The sequence below is a fragment of the Telmatherina bonti genome (genome assembly GCF_933228915.1).
Source record: "Telmatherina bonti genome assembly, chromosome: 23".
Lineage (NCBI taxonomy): Eukaryota > Metazoa > Chordata > Actinopteri > Atheriniformes > Telmatherinidae > Telmatherina > Telmatherina bonti.
Genome location: NC_136632.1, coordinates 28,574,844 through 28,587,343, shown reverse-complemented (window position 1 = coordinate 28,587,343; position 12,500 = coordinate 28,574,844). Strand labels below are relative to the sequence as shown.

The following is a 12,500-nucleotide window of genomic DNA, read 5'->3' as shown; positions in this document are numbered from 1 at the left end:
CTCTGACGTCCTCGGGAGACGAGTCGTAAGTGATGCTGATGGACGGCAGGCTGCTGCTGCAAGACGGAACCTGGAACTTCTTCTGTGCACTGCGACCCAAAGTCAGCCTGTGGACCAGCTCATCCTGAACCTCCTCCATGTTGGACTTCCTGCCTGCAGAACCAAAGAGATCTTCGTCAATTTAACATCAATCATAACCACGATGAAAAAGACCTGAAAGAATTCTGAATCTTGTATCTCAAAGGAGCATGTTCACCATTAGCATGCTAAGTGTTTGTCAAGCAGCAACCTCCGCCGATTAAAAGTGAAGCCAATGCAGTTCCCCCTTCATCCACTAGGGGCTCAAAAACACAGCAAATCCCCATAAACATGTTTACGGCAGAAATAAACACGTTTATAGCAGGAATAAACATGTTTACAGCATACAAATAGTTTATAAGTTGTCTCGCTAACTGTTTACACAGCTACATGTTTATTAACTCATTGGCTGTTAGCCCATGTTATAGCAGAGAGTGTTGGAATGTTAACTTTTCATACAACAGTAAGCTAAATTGTTGCAGGTCATCTTGTTAAGTGTTCTCATCCTAGTCTTAACTGTAAGTATGTAAAATCATGCTAATTGCTCATACGTCAGCGAGGTTAAGATAGCATTCTAAACTGTTGATAAGTTTGCATGCTAATTGTTCACATGTAACATTAAGATGTTAGCATTCTAAACTGTTGATAAGTTTGCATGCTAATTGTTCACATGTCACATTAAGATGTTAGCATTCTAAACTGTTGATAAGTTTGCATGCTAACTGTTCACATGTCAGCTAGGTTAAGACGTTAGCATTCTAAACTGTTGATAAGTTTGCATGCTAATTGTTCACATGTCACATTAAGATGTTAGCATTCTAAACTGTTGATAAGTTTGCATGCTAACTGTTCACATGTCAGCTAGGTTAAGACGTTAGCATTCTAAACTGTTGATAAGTTTGCATGCTAACTGTTCACATGTCAGCTAGGTTACGATGTTAGCATTCTAAACTGTTGATAAGTTTGCATGCTAACTGTTCACATGTCAGTTAGGTTAAGATGTTTGCATTCTAATTGTTCATATGTCAGTTAGGTTAAGATGTTAGCATTCTAATTGTTCATATGTCAGTTAGGTTAAGATGTTAGCATTCTAATTGTTCATATGTCAGTTAGGTTACGATGTTAGCATTCTAAACTGTTGATAAGTTTGCATGCTAACTGTTCATGTATCAGTTAGGTTAAGATGTTTGCATTCTAATTGTTCATGTCAGTTAGGTTAGATGTTTGCATTCTAAACTGTTGAAAAGTTTGCATGCTAACTGTTCATGTGTCAGCTTGGTTAAGATGTTAGCATTCTAAACTGTTGATAAGTTTGCATGCTAACTGTTCACATGTCACATTAAGATGTTAGCATTCTAAACTGTCGATAAGTTTGCATGCTAACTGTTCACATGTCAGCTAGGTTAAGATGTTAGCATACGCACTTGTTTATAAGTAATAAACTGATAACATGATAGCATGTTAATTTGCATGCTAGTTTGTTTTACACGCTACCATGCCAACTCACCACATGATAACTGTCGTTAGAAAGATGACATGCTTACATACAAACAGTTGAGTTTTCAGACATTAGGACGACTCTTTCCATGTTAGTATGAAAATTTGTAGGACATTTTTATGCCAGCTGTTTAGCATGTTGCCTGCTAAGACTTTGAACAGGAAAGAGTGATGACGTATTATTACAGATTATAAGTGTTTCCAGACGGGTGTTTTTACAGATTCTCTGGTTTGCAGACATTAATGTTTAACGGACTCACGGCTGCCAGTTGTCGGTATCTGGTTGCTCTGCTCCTTCACAGTGGCGGTGCCGACGTCGCTGGACGGGCTGCTGTTCTGTCTGCTGATGGCGCCGCCGGCGGCTGCCTTAGAGGGCTCTGCAGCAGGAGGAGGCAGCGGTGGTGTGGGGAGCCTGGCGGGGGCAGGGGGCGGCGGCGTAGGGGCCAGGGGTATGGGAGCGGCTGTAGGTTTACTGGGGAGAGAGTCCGTCTTGATGGTCTGCTTCTGAAGGGGACAGAAGTAGTTTTTAGGATCTGGGTTGTCCAGAAACTTCCCTCCCACACACGTGTTAAGTCGTTGCCATGACAACAGGATGGTGGAGACACAAACCAACATGTTAATGCATGCTCAGTTAGCACACCTCACACTGAAGCACGTCAAATATAAATATCTAATTAATAATTCCTGAATTTACAACTTTATTCTCCAAATTTACAATAAAAAATCACTGACTGAACAAAAGTCTAAATACGACAACATTCCCTTTTTTAACATTAATTAAAAAGATATTAGCAACGTCGCCACGCTAACAACTTGCTAGCATACTGAACTGATCATCTGAACATCAGAGAGAGGCTGCTTCATCTTTTTACACCAAAACTTTTTCACCAGCAAACAAGTTTATAAAACATTTTTGCTACTTTTGGAAACAAGCTGCTGCTGTGAAACTTCTGTCCCACACGTTACCTCTTCTTTCCTTTGGTTTTCCCTTTAGGAGTCGCCACAGCGAATGCTTCCATCTAACCCTCTGCATCCTCGTCTCTCACTCCAACTACCTTCATGTCTTCCCTCAATAAATGTCTTCGGTTTTCTGTCTGGTGGTTCCAACCTCATCCCACCGATCCTCACCTTCCCTCCTCAGTACACGTCCGAACCATCTCAGTCTGGTCTCTCTGGTTTATCTGCAGAACATATGACATGTTCTGATCCATCTCATCACACCGAGAGAGAACCGCAACATCTCCAGCTCTGCTTCTAAGTCATACCACATCGCTGCCATAACCACAGTCCTGTACACCTTTCCTTTCATTCTGGCTGAAACTCTTTGGTCACATCACACCGACACGTCCCTCCACCCGTTCCAACCTGCTGGTTCTCTTCACCTCTTTTCCAGACTTTCCATTTCTCTGAACTGCTGATCCTAAATACTTTAAATCCTCCACCTTTCTTATCTCTCCTCCCTGCAGCTCCACCTTTCCACTCGGTTCCTTCTCCTTCACACACATGTATTCTGCTCCGGCCGACCACCGTTCCTCTCCTCTCCGGGGCATGCCTCCACCTCTGCCTCCACCTCTCCGTAATAGTTAGTAATATAGTAATAGTTAGTAATAAGAGTCTACTAGTTACTCTAATAGGTAGTAATAAGAGTCTAGTAGTTACTCTAATAGTTAGTAATAACAGTGTACTCGCTACTCTAATAGGTAGTAATAAGAGTCTACTAGTTACTCTAATAGGTGGTAATAAGAGTCTACTCGTTACTCTAATAGGTAGTAATAAGAGTCTACTAGTTACTCTAATAGGTGGTAATAAGAGTCTACTAGTTACTCTAATAGGTGGTAATAAGAGTCTACTAGTTACTCTAATAGTTCGTAATAAGAGTCTACTAGTTACTCTAATAGGTGGTAATAAGAGTCTACTAGTTACTCTAATAGTTAGTAATAAGAGTCTACTAGTTACTCTAATAGTTAGTAATAAGAGTCTACTAGTTACTCTAATAGGTGGTAATAAGAGTCTACTAGTTACTCTAATAGGTGGTAATAAGAGTCTACTAGTTGCTCTAATAGTTAATAATAAGAGTCTACTAGTTACTCTAATAGGTGGTAATAAGAGTCTACTAGTTACTCTAATAGGTGGTAATAAGAGTCTACTAGTTACTCTAATAGGTGGTAATAAGAGTCTACTAGTTACTCTAATAGTTAGTAATAAGAGTCTACTAGTTACTCTAATAGGTGGTAATAAGAGTCTACTAGTTACTCTAATAGTTAGTAATAAGAGTCTACTAGTTACTCTAATAGGTAGTAATAAGAGTCTACTAGTTACTCTAATAGGTGGTAATAAGAGTCTACTAGTTCCTCTAATAGTTAATTAGAGTCTACGAGTTACTCTAATTATTAGTAATAAGAGTCTACTAGTTACTCTAATAGTTAGTAATAACAGTGTACTCGGTACTCTAATAGGTAGTAATAAGAGTCTACTAGTTACTCTAATAGGTGGTAATAAGAGTCTACTCGTTACTCTAATAGGTAGTAATAAGAGTCTACTAGTTACTGTAATAGGTGGTAATAAGAGTCTACTCGTTACTCTAATAGGTAGTAATAAGAGTCTACTCGTTACTCTAATAGTTAGTAATAAGAGTCTACTAGTTACTCTAATAGGTGGTAATAATAGTCTACTAGTTACTCTAATAGTTAGTGATAAGAGTCTACTAGTTACTCTAATAGTTAGTAATAAGAGTCTACTAGTTACTCTAATAGGTGGTAATAAGAGTCTACTAGTTGCTCTAATAGGTGGTAATAAGAGTCTACTAGTTACTCTAATAGGTGGTAATAAGAGTCTACTAGTTACTCTAATAGTTAGTAATAAGAGTCTACTAGTTACTCTAATAGGTGGTAATAAGAGTCTACTAGTTACTCTAATAGTTAGTAATAAGAGTCTACTAGTTACTCTAATAGTTAGTAATAAGAGTCTACTAGTTCCTCTAATAGGTGGTAATAAGAGTCTACTAGTTACTCTAATAGGTGGTAATAAGAGTCTACTAGTTCCTCTAATAGTTAATAATAAGAGTCTACTAGGTACTCGAATAGGTGGTAATAAGAGTCTACTAGTTACTCTAATAGGTGGTAATAAGAGTCTACTAGTTACTCTAATAGGTGGTAATAAGAGTCTACTAGTTACTCTAATAGTTAGTAATAAGAGTCTACTAGTTACTCTAATAGGTGGTAATAAGAGTCTACTAGTTATTCTAATAGTTAGTAATAAGAGTCTACTAGTTACTCTAATAGGTGGTAATAAGAGTCTACTAGTTACTCTAATAGGTGGTAATAAGAGTCTACTAGTTGCTCTAATAGTTAATAATAAGAGTCTACTAGTTACTCTAATAGGTGGTAATAAGAGTCTACTAGTTACTCTAATAGGTGGTAATAAGAGTCTACTAGTTACTCTAATAGGTGGTAATAAGAGTCTACTAGTTACTCTAATAGTTAGTAATAAGAGTCTACTAGTTACTCTAATAGGTGGTAATAAGAGTCTACTAGTTACTCTAATAGGTGGTAATAAGAGTCTACTAGTTACTCTAATAGGTGGTAATAAGAGTCTACTAGTTCCTCTAATAGTTAATTAGAGTCTACTAGTTACTCTAATTATTAGTAATAAGAGTCTACTAGTTACTCTAATAGTTAGTAATAACAGTGTACTCGGTACTCTAATAGGTAGTAATAAGGGTCTACTAGTTACTCTAATAGGTGGTAATAAGAGTCTACTCGTTACTCTAATAGGTAGTAATAAGAGTCTACTAGTTACTGTAATAGGTGGTAATAAGAGTCTACTCATTACTCTAATAGGTAGTAATAAGAGTCTACTTGTAACTCTAATAGTTAGTAATAAGAGTCTACTAGTTACTCTAATAGGTGGTAATAATAGTCTACTAGTTACTCTAATAGTTAGTGATAAGAGTCTACTAGTTACTCTAATAGTTAGTAATAAGAGTCTACTAGTTACTCTAATAGGTAGTAATAAGAGTCTACTAGTTACTCTAATAGGTGGTAATAAGAGTCTACTAGTTGCTCTAATAGGTGGTAATAAGAGTCTACTAGTTACTCTAATAGTTAGTAATAAGAGTCTACTAGTTACTCTAATAGGTGGTAATAAGAGTCTACTAGTTACTCTAATAGTTAGTAATAAGAGTCTACTAGTTACTCTAATAGTTAGTAATAAGAGTCTACTAGTTCCTCTAATAGGTGGTAATAAGAGTCTACTAGTTACTCTAATAGGTGGTAATAAGAGTCTACTAGTTCCTCTAATAGTTAATAATAAGAGTCTACTAGGTACTCGAATAGGTGGTAATAAGAGTCTACTAGTTACTCTAATAGGTGGTAATAAGAGTCTACTAGTTACTCTAATAGGTGGTAATAAGAGTCTACTAGTTACTCTAATAGTTAGTAATAAGAGTCTACTAGTTACTCTAATAGGTGGTAATAAGAGTCTACTAGTTACTCTAATAGTTAGTAATAAGAGTCTACTAGTTACTCTAATAGGTGGTAATAAGAGTCTACTAGTTACTCGAATAGGTGGTAATAAGAGTCTACTAGTTCCTCTAATAGTTAATAATAAGAGTCTACTAGTTACTCGAATAGTTAATCGTAAGAGTCTACTAGTTACTCTAATAGTTAATCGTAAGAGTCTACTAGTTACTCTAATAGTTGGTAAAAGGAGTCTACTAGTTACTCTAATAGGTAGTAATAAGAGTCTACTAGTTACTCTAATAGGTAGTAATAAGAGTCTACTAGTTACTCTAATAGGTGGTAAAAAGAGTCTACTAGTTACTCTAATAGGTAGTAATAAGAGTCTACTAGTTACTCTAATAGGTAGTAATAAGAGTCTACTAGTTACTCTAATAGGTGGTAATAAGAGTCTACTAGTTACTCTAATAGGTGGTAATAAGAGTCTACTAGTTACTCTAATAGGTGGTAATAAGAGTCTACTAGTTACTCTAATAGGTGGTAATAAGAGTCTACTAGTTACTCTAATAGTTAGTAATAAGAGTCTACTAGTTACTCTAATAGTTAGTAATAAGAGTCTACTAGTTACTCTAATAGGTGGTAATAAGAGTCTACTAGTTACTCTAATAGGTGGTAATAAGAGTCTACTAGTTACTCTAATAGTTAATAAGAGTCTACTAGTTACTCGAATAGTTAGTAATAAGAGTCTACTAGTTACTCTAATAGGTGGTAATAAGAGTCTACTAGTTACTCTAATAGTTAATGATAAGAGTCTACTAGTTACTCTAATAGGTGGTAATAAGAGTCTACTAGTTACTCTAATAGTTAATAATAAGAGTCTACTAGTTACTCGAATAGTTAATCGTAAGAGTCTACTAGTTACTCTAATAGTTAGTAATAAGAGTCTACTAGTTACTCTAATAGGTGGTAATAAGAGTCTACTAGTTCTTCTAATAGTTAATAATAAGAGTCTACTAGTTACTCGAATAGTTAATAGTAAGAGTCTACTAGTTACTCTAGTAGTTAGTAATAAGAGTCTACTAGTTACTCTAATAGGTAGTAATAAGAGTCTACTAGTTACTCTAATAGGTGGTAAAAAGAGTCTACTAGTTACTCTAATAGTTAGTAATAAGAGTCTACTAGTTACTCTAATAGGTAGTAATAAGAGTCTACTAGTTACTCTAATAGTTAGTAATAAGAGTCTACTAGTTACTCTAATAGTTAGTAATAAGAGTCTACTAGTTACTCTAATAGGTGGTAATAAGAGTCTACTAGTTACTCTAATAGGTGGTAAAAAGAGTCTACTAATTACTCTAATAGGTGGTAATAAGAGTCTACTAGTTACTCTAATAGGTAGTAATAAGAGTCTACTAGTTACTCTAATAGGTGGTAATAAGAGTCTACGAGTTCCTCTAATAGTTAATGATAACAGTCTACGAGTTCCTCTAATAGTTAATAATAAGAGTCTACTAGTTCCTCTAATAGTTAGTAATAAGAGTCTACTAGTTACTCTAATAGGTGGTAATAAGAGTCTACTAGTTACTCTAATAGGTGGTAAAAAGAGTCTACTAATTACTCTAATAGGTGGTAATAAGAGTCTACTAGTTACTCTAATAGGTAGTAATAAGAGTCTACTAGTTACTCTAATAGGTGGTAATGAGAGTCTACTAGTTCCTCTAATAGTTAATAATAACAGTCTACGAGTTCCTCTAATAGTTAATAATAAGAGTCTACTAGTTACTCTAATAGGTGGTAATAAGAGTCTACTAGTTACTCTAATAGGTGGTAATAAGAGTCTACTAGTTACTCTAATAGTTAGTAATAAGAGTCTACTAGTTACTCTAATAGTTAGTAATAAAAGTCTACTAGTTACTCTAATAGGTGGTAATAAGAGTCTACTAGTTACTCGAATAGTTAATCGTAAGAGTCTACTAGTTACTCTAATAGTTAGTAATAAGAGTCTACTAGTTACTCTAATAGGTGGTAATAAGAGTCTACTAGCTCCTCTAATAGTTAATGATAAGAGTCTACTAGTTACTCTAATAGGTGGTAATAAGAGTCTACTAGTTCCTCTAATAGTTAATAATAAGAGTCTACTAGTTACTCAAATAGTTAATCGTAAGAGTCTACTAGTTACTCTGTTAGTAATAAGAGTCTACTAGTTACTCTAATAGGTGGTAATAAGAGTCTACTAGTTCTTCTAATAGTTAATAATAAGAGTCTACTAGTTACTCGAATAGTTAATAGTAAGAGTCTACTAGTTACTCTAGTAGTTAGTAATAAGAGTCTACTAGTTACTCTAGTAGTTAGTAATAAGAGTCTACTAGTTACTCTAATAGGTGGTAAAAAGAGTCTACTAGTTACTCTAATAGTTAGTAATAATAGTCTACTAGTTACTCTAATAGTTAGTAATAAGAGTCTACTAGTTACTCTAATAGGTGGTAATAAGAGTCTACTCGTTCCTCTAATAGTTAATAATAAGAGTCTACTAGTTACTCGAATAGTTAATCGTAAGAGTCTACTAGTTACTCTAATAGTTAGTAATAAGAGTCTACTAGTTACTCTAATAGGTGGTAATAAGAGTCTACTAGTTCTTCTAATAGTTAATAAGAGTCTACTAGTTACTCTAATTATTAGTAATAAGAGTCTACTAGTTACTCTGATAGTAATAACAGTGTACTCGCTACTCTAATAGGTAGTAATAAGAGTCTACTAGTTACTCTAATAGGTGGTAATAAGAGTCTACTCGTTACTCTAATAGGTAGTAATAAGAGTCTACTAGTTACTGTAATAGGTGGTAATAAGAGTCTACTCGTTACTCTAATAGGTAGTAATAAGAGTCTACTAGTTACTCTAATAGTTAGTAATAAGAGTCTACTAGTTACTCTAATAGTTAGTAATAAGAGTCTACTAGTTACTCTAATAGGTGGTAATAAGAGTCTACTAGTTACTCTAATAGTTAGTGATAAGAGTCTACTAGTTACTCTAATAGTTAGTAATAAGAGTCTACTAGTTACTCTAATAGGTGGTAATAAGAGTCTACTAGTTACTCTAATAGGTGGTAATAAGAGTCTACTAGTTACTCTAATAGGTGGTAATAAGAGTCTACTAGTTACTCTAATAGTTAGTAATAAGAGTCTACTAGTTACTCTAATAGGTGGTAATAAGAGTCTACTAGTTACTCTAATAGTTAGTAATAAGAGTCTACTAGTTACTCTAATAGTTAGTAATAAGAGTCTACTAGTTACTCTAATAGGTGGTAATAAGAGTCTACTAGTTACTCTAATAGGTGGTAATAAGAGTCTACTAGATCCTCTAATAGTTAATAATAAGAGTCTACTAGGTACTCGAATAGTCAATAGTAAGAGTCTACTAGTTACTCTAATAGTTATAGTAAAATTAACAGCCTACTAGTTACTCTAATAGGTGGTAATAGGAGTCTACTAGTTCCTCTAATAGTTAATAATAAGAGTCTACTAGTTACTCGAATAGTTAATCGTAAGAGTCTACTAGTTACTCTAATAGTTAGTAATAAGAGTCTACTAGTTACTCTAATAGGTGGTAATAAGAGTCTACTAGTTCGTCTAATAGTTAATAATAAGAGTCTACCAGTTACTCGAATAGTTAATAGTAAGAGTCTACTAGTTACTCTAGTAGTTAGTAATAAGAGTCTACTAGTTACTCTAATAGGTAGTAATAAGAGTCTACTAGTTACTCTAATAGGTGGTAAAAAGAGTCTACTAGTTACTCTAATAGGTAGTAATAAGAGTCTACTAGTTACTCTAATAGGTAGTAATAAGAGTCTACTAGTTACTCTAATAGGTAGTAATAAGAGTCTACTAGTTACTCTAATAGTTAGTAATAAGAGTCTACTAGTTACTCTAATAGGTAGTAATAAGAGTCTACTAGTTACTCTAATAGGTGGTAATAAGAGTCTACTAGTTACTCTAATAGGTGGTAATAAGAGTCTACTAGTTACTCTAATAGGTGGTAATAAGAGTGTACTAGTTACTCTAATAGGTAGTAATAAGAGTCTACTAGTTACTCTAATAGGTGGTAATAAGAGTCTACTAGTTCCTCTAATAGTTAATAGTCTACTAGTTACTCAAATAGTCAATAGTAAGAGTCTACTAGTTACTCTAATAGTTATAGTAATATTAACAGCCTACTAGTTACTTTAATAGTTAATAAGAGTCTACTAGTTCCTCTAATAGTTAATAACAAGAGTCTACTAGTTACTCGAATAGTTAATAGTAAGAGTCTACTAGTTACTCTAATAGTTATAGTAATAACAGCCTACTAGTTACTCTAATAGGTGGTAATAGGAGTCTACTAGTTCCTCTAATAGTTAATAATAAGAGTCTACTAGTTACTCGAATAGTTAATAGTAAGAGTCTACTAGTTACTCTAATAGGTAGTAATAAGAGTCTACTAGTTACTCTAATAGGTGGTAATAAGAGTCTACTAGATCCCCTAATAGTTAATAATAAGAGTCTACTAGTTACTCGAATAGTTAATAGTAAGAGTATACTAGTTACTCTAATAGTTATAGTAATATTAACAGCCTACTAGTTACTTTAATAGTTAATAAGAGTCTACTAGTTCCTCTAATAGTTAATAATAAGAGTCTACTAGTTACTCGAATAGTTAATAGTAAGAGTCTACTAGTTACTCTAATAGTTATAGTAATATTAACAGCCTACTAGTTACTTTAATAGTTAATAAGAGTCTACTGGTGCCTCTAATAGTTAATAATAAGAGTCTACTAGTTACTCGAATAGTTAATAGTAAGAGTCTACTAGTTACTCTAATAGTTATAGTAATATTAACAGCCTACTAGTTACTTTAATAGTTAATAAGAGTCTACTAGTTCCTCTAATAGTTAATAATAAGAGTCTACTAGTTACTCGAATAGTTAATAGTAAGAGTCTACTAGTTACTCTAATAGTTATAGTAATATTAACAGCCTACTAGTTACTCTAATAGGTGGTAATAGGAGTCTACTAGTTTCTCTAATAGTTAATAATAAGAGTCTACTAGTTACTCGAATAGTTAATAGTAAGAGTCTACTAGTTACTCTAATAGGTAGTAATAAGAGTCTACTAGTTACTCTAATAGGTGGTAATAAGAGTCTACTAGTTCCTCTAATAGTTAATAAGAGTCTACTAGTTACTCGAATAGTTAATCGTAAGAGTCTACTAGTTACTCTAATAGTTAGTAATAAGAGTCTACTAGTTACTCTAATAGGTGGTAATAAGAGTCTACTAGTTCCTCTAATAGTTAATAATAAGAGTCTACTAGTTACTCGAATAGTTAATCGTAAGAGTCTACTAGTTACTCTAATAGTTAGTAATAAGAGTCTACTAGTTCGTCTAATAGTTAATAATAAGAGTCTACCAGTTACTCGAATAGTTAATAGTAAGAGTCTACTAGTTACTCTAGTAGTTAGTAATAAGAGTCTACTAGTTACTCTAATAGGTAGTAATAAGAGTCTACTAGTTACTCTAATAGGTGGTAAAAAGAGTCTACTAGTTACTCTAATAGGTAGTAATAAGAGTCTACTAGTTACTCTAATAGGTAGTAATAAGAGTCTACTAGTTACTCTAATAGGTAGTAATAAGAGTCTACTAGTTACTCTAATAGTTAGTAATAAGAGTCTACTAGTTACTCTAATAGGTAGTAATAAGAGTCTACTAGTTCCTCTAATAGTTAATAATAAGAGTCTACTAGTTACTCGAATAGTTAATAGTAAGAGTCTACTAGTTACTCTAATAGGTAGTAATAAGAGTCTACTAGTTACTCTAATAGGTGGTAATAAGAGTCTACTAGATCCTCTAATAGTTAATAATAAGAGTCTACTAGTTACTCGAATAGTTAATAGTAAGAGTATACTAGTTACTCTAATAGTTATAGTAATATTAACAGCCTACTAGTTACTTTAATAGTTAATAAGAGTCTACTGGTTCCTCTAATAGTTAATAATAAGAGTCTACTAGTTACTCGAATAGTTAATCGTAAGAGTCTACTAGTTACTCTAATAGGTAGTAATAAGAGTCTACTAGTTACTCTAATAGGTGGTAATAAGAGTCTACTAGTTCCTCTAATAGTTAATAATAAGAGTCTACTAGTTACTCGAATAGTTAATAGTAAGAGTATACTAGTTACTCTAATAGTTATAGTAATATTAACAGCCTACTAGTTACTTTAATAGTTAATAAGAGTCTACTAGTTCCTCTAATAGTTAATAATAAGAGTCTACTAGTTACTCAAATAGTTAATAGTAAGAGTCTACTAGTTACTCTAATAGTTATAGTAATATTAACAGCCTACTAGTTACTCTAATAGTTAATAAGAGTCTACTAGTTCCTCTAATAGTTAATAATAAGAGTCTACTAGTTACTCTAGTGCAAACAACGCAGGTTTCCACAA

The 12,500-nt window shown here is 33.5% G+C and overlaps 1 protein-coding gene across 1 annotated transcript in view; it reads right to left on the bottom strand.

The window, feature by feature from the left end:
• eps8a (EGFR pathway substrate 8a, signaling adaptor) overlaps positions 1-12,500 on the bottom strand; it is a gene marked incomplete at its 3' end in the record, with an annotated part of 47,321 nt that overhangs the window by 10,160 nt on the left and 24,661 nt on the right. The window contains 2 exon segments of the mRNA XM_079263430.1: positions 1-153; positions 1,836-2,079. The exon segment at positions 1-153 is cut by the window's left edge and continues 31 nt beyond it. Of these exon segments, the coding sequence (XP_079119556.1) occupies positions 1-153; positions 1,836-2,079 (397 nt within the window).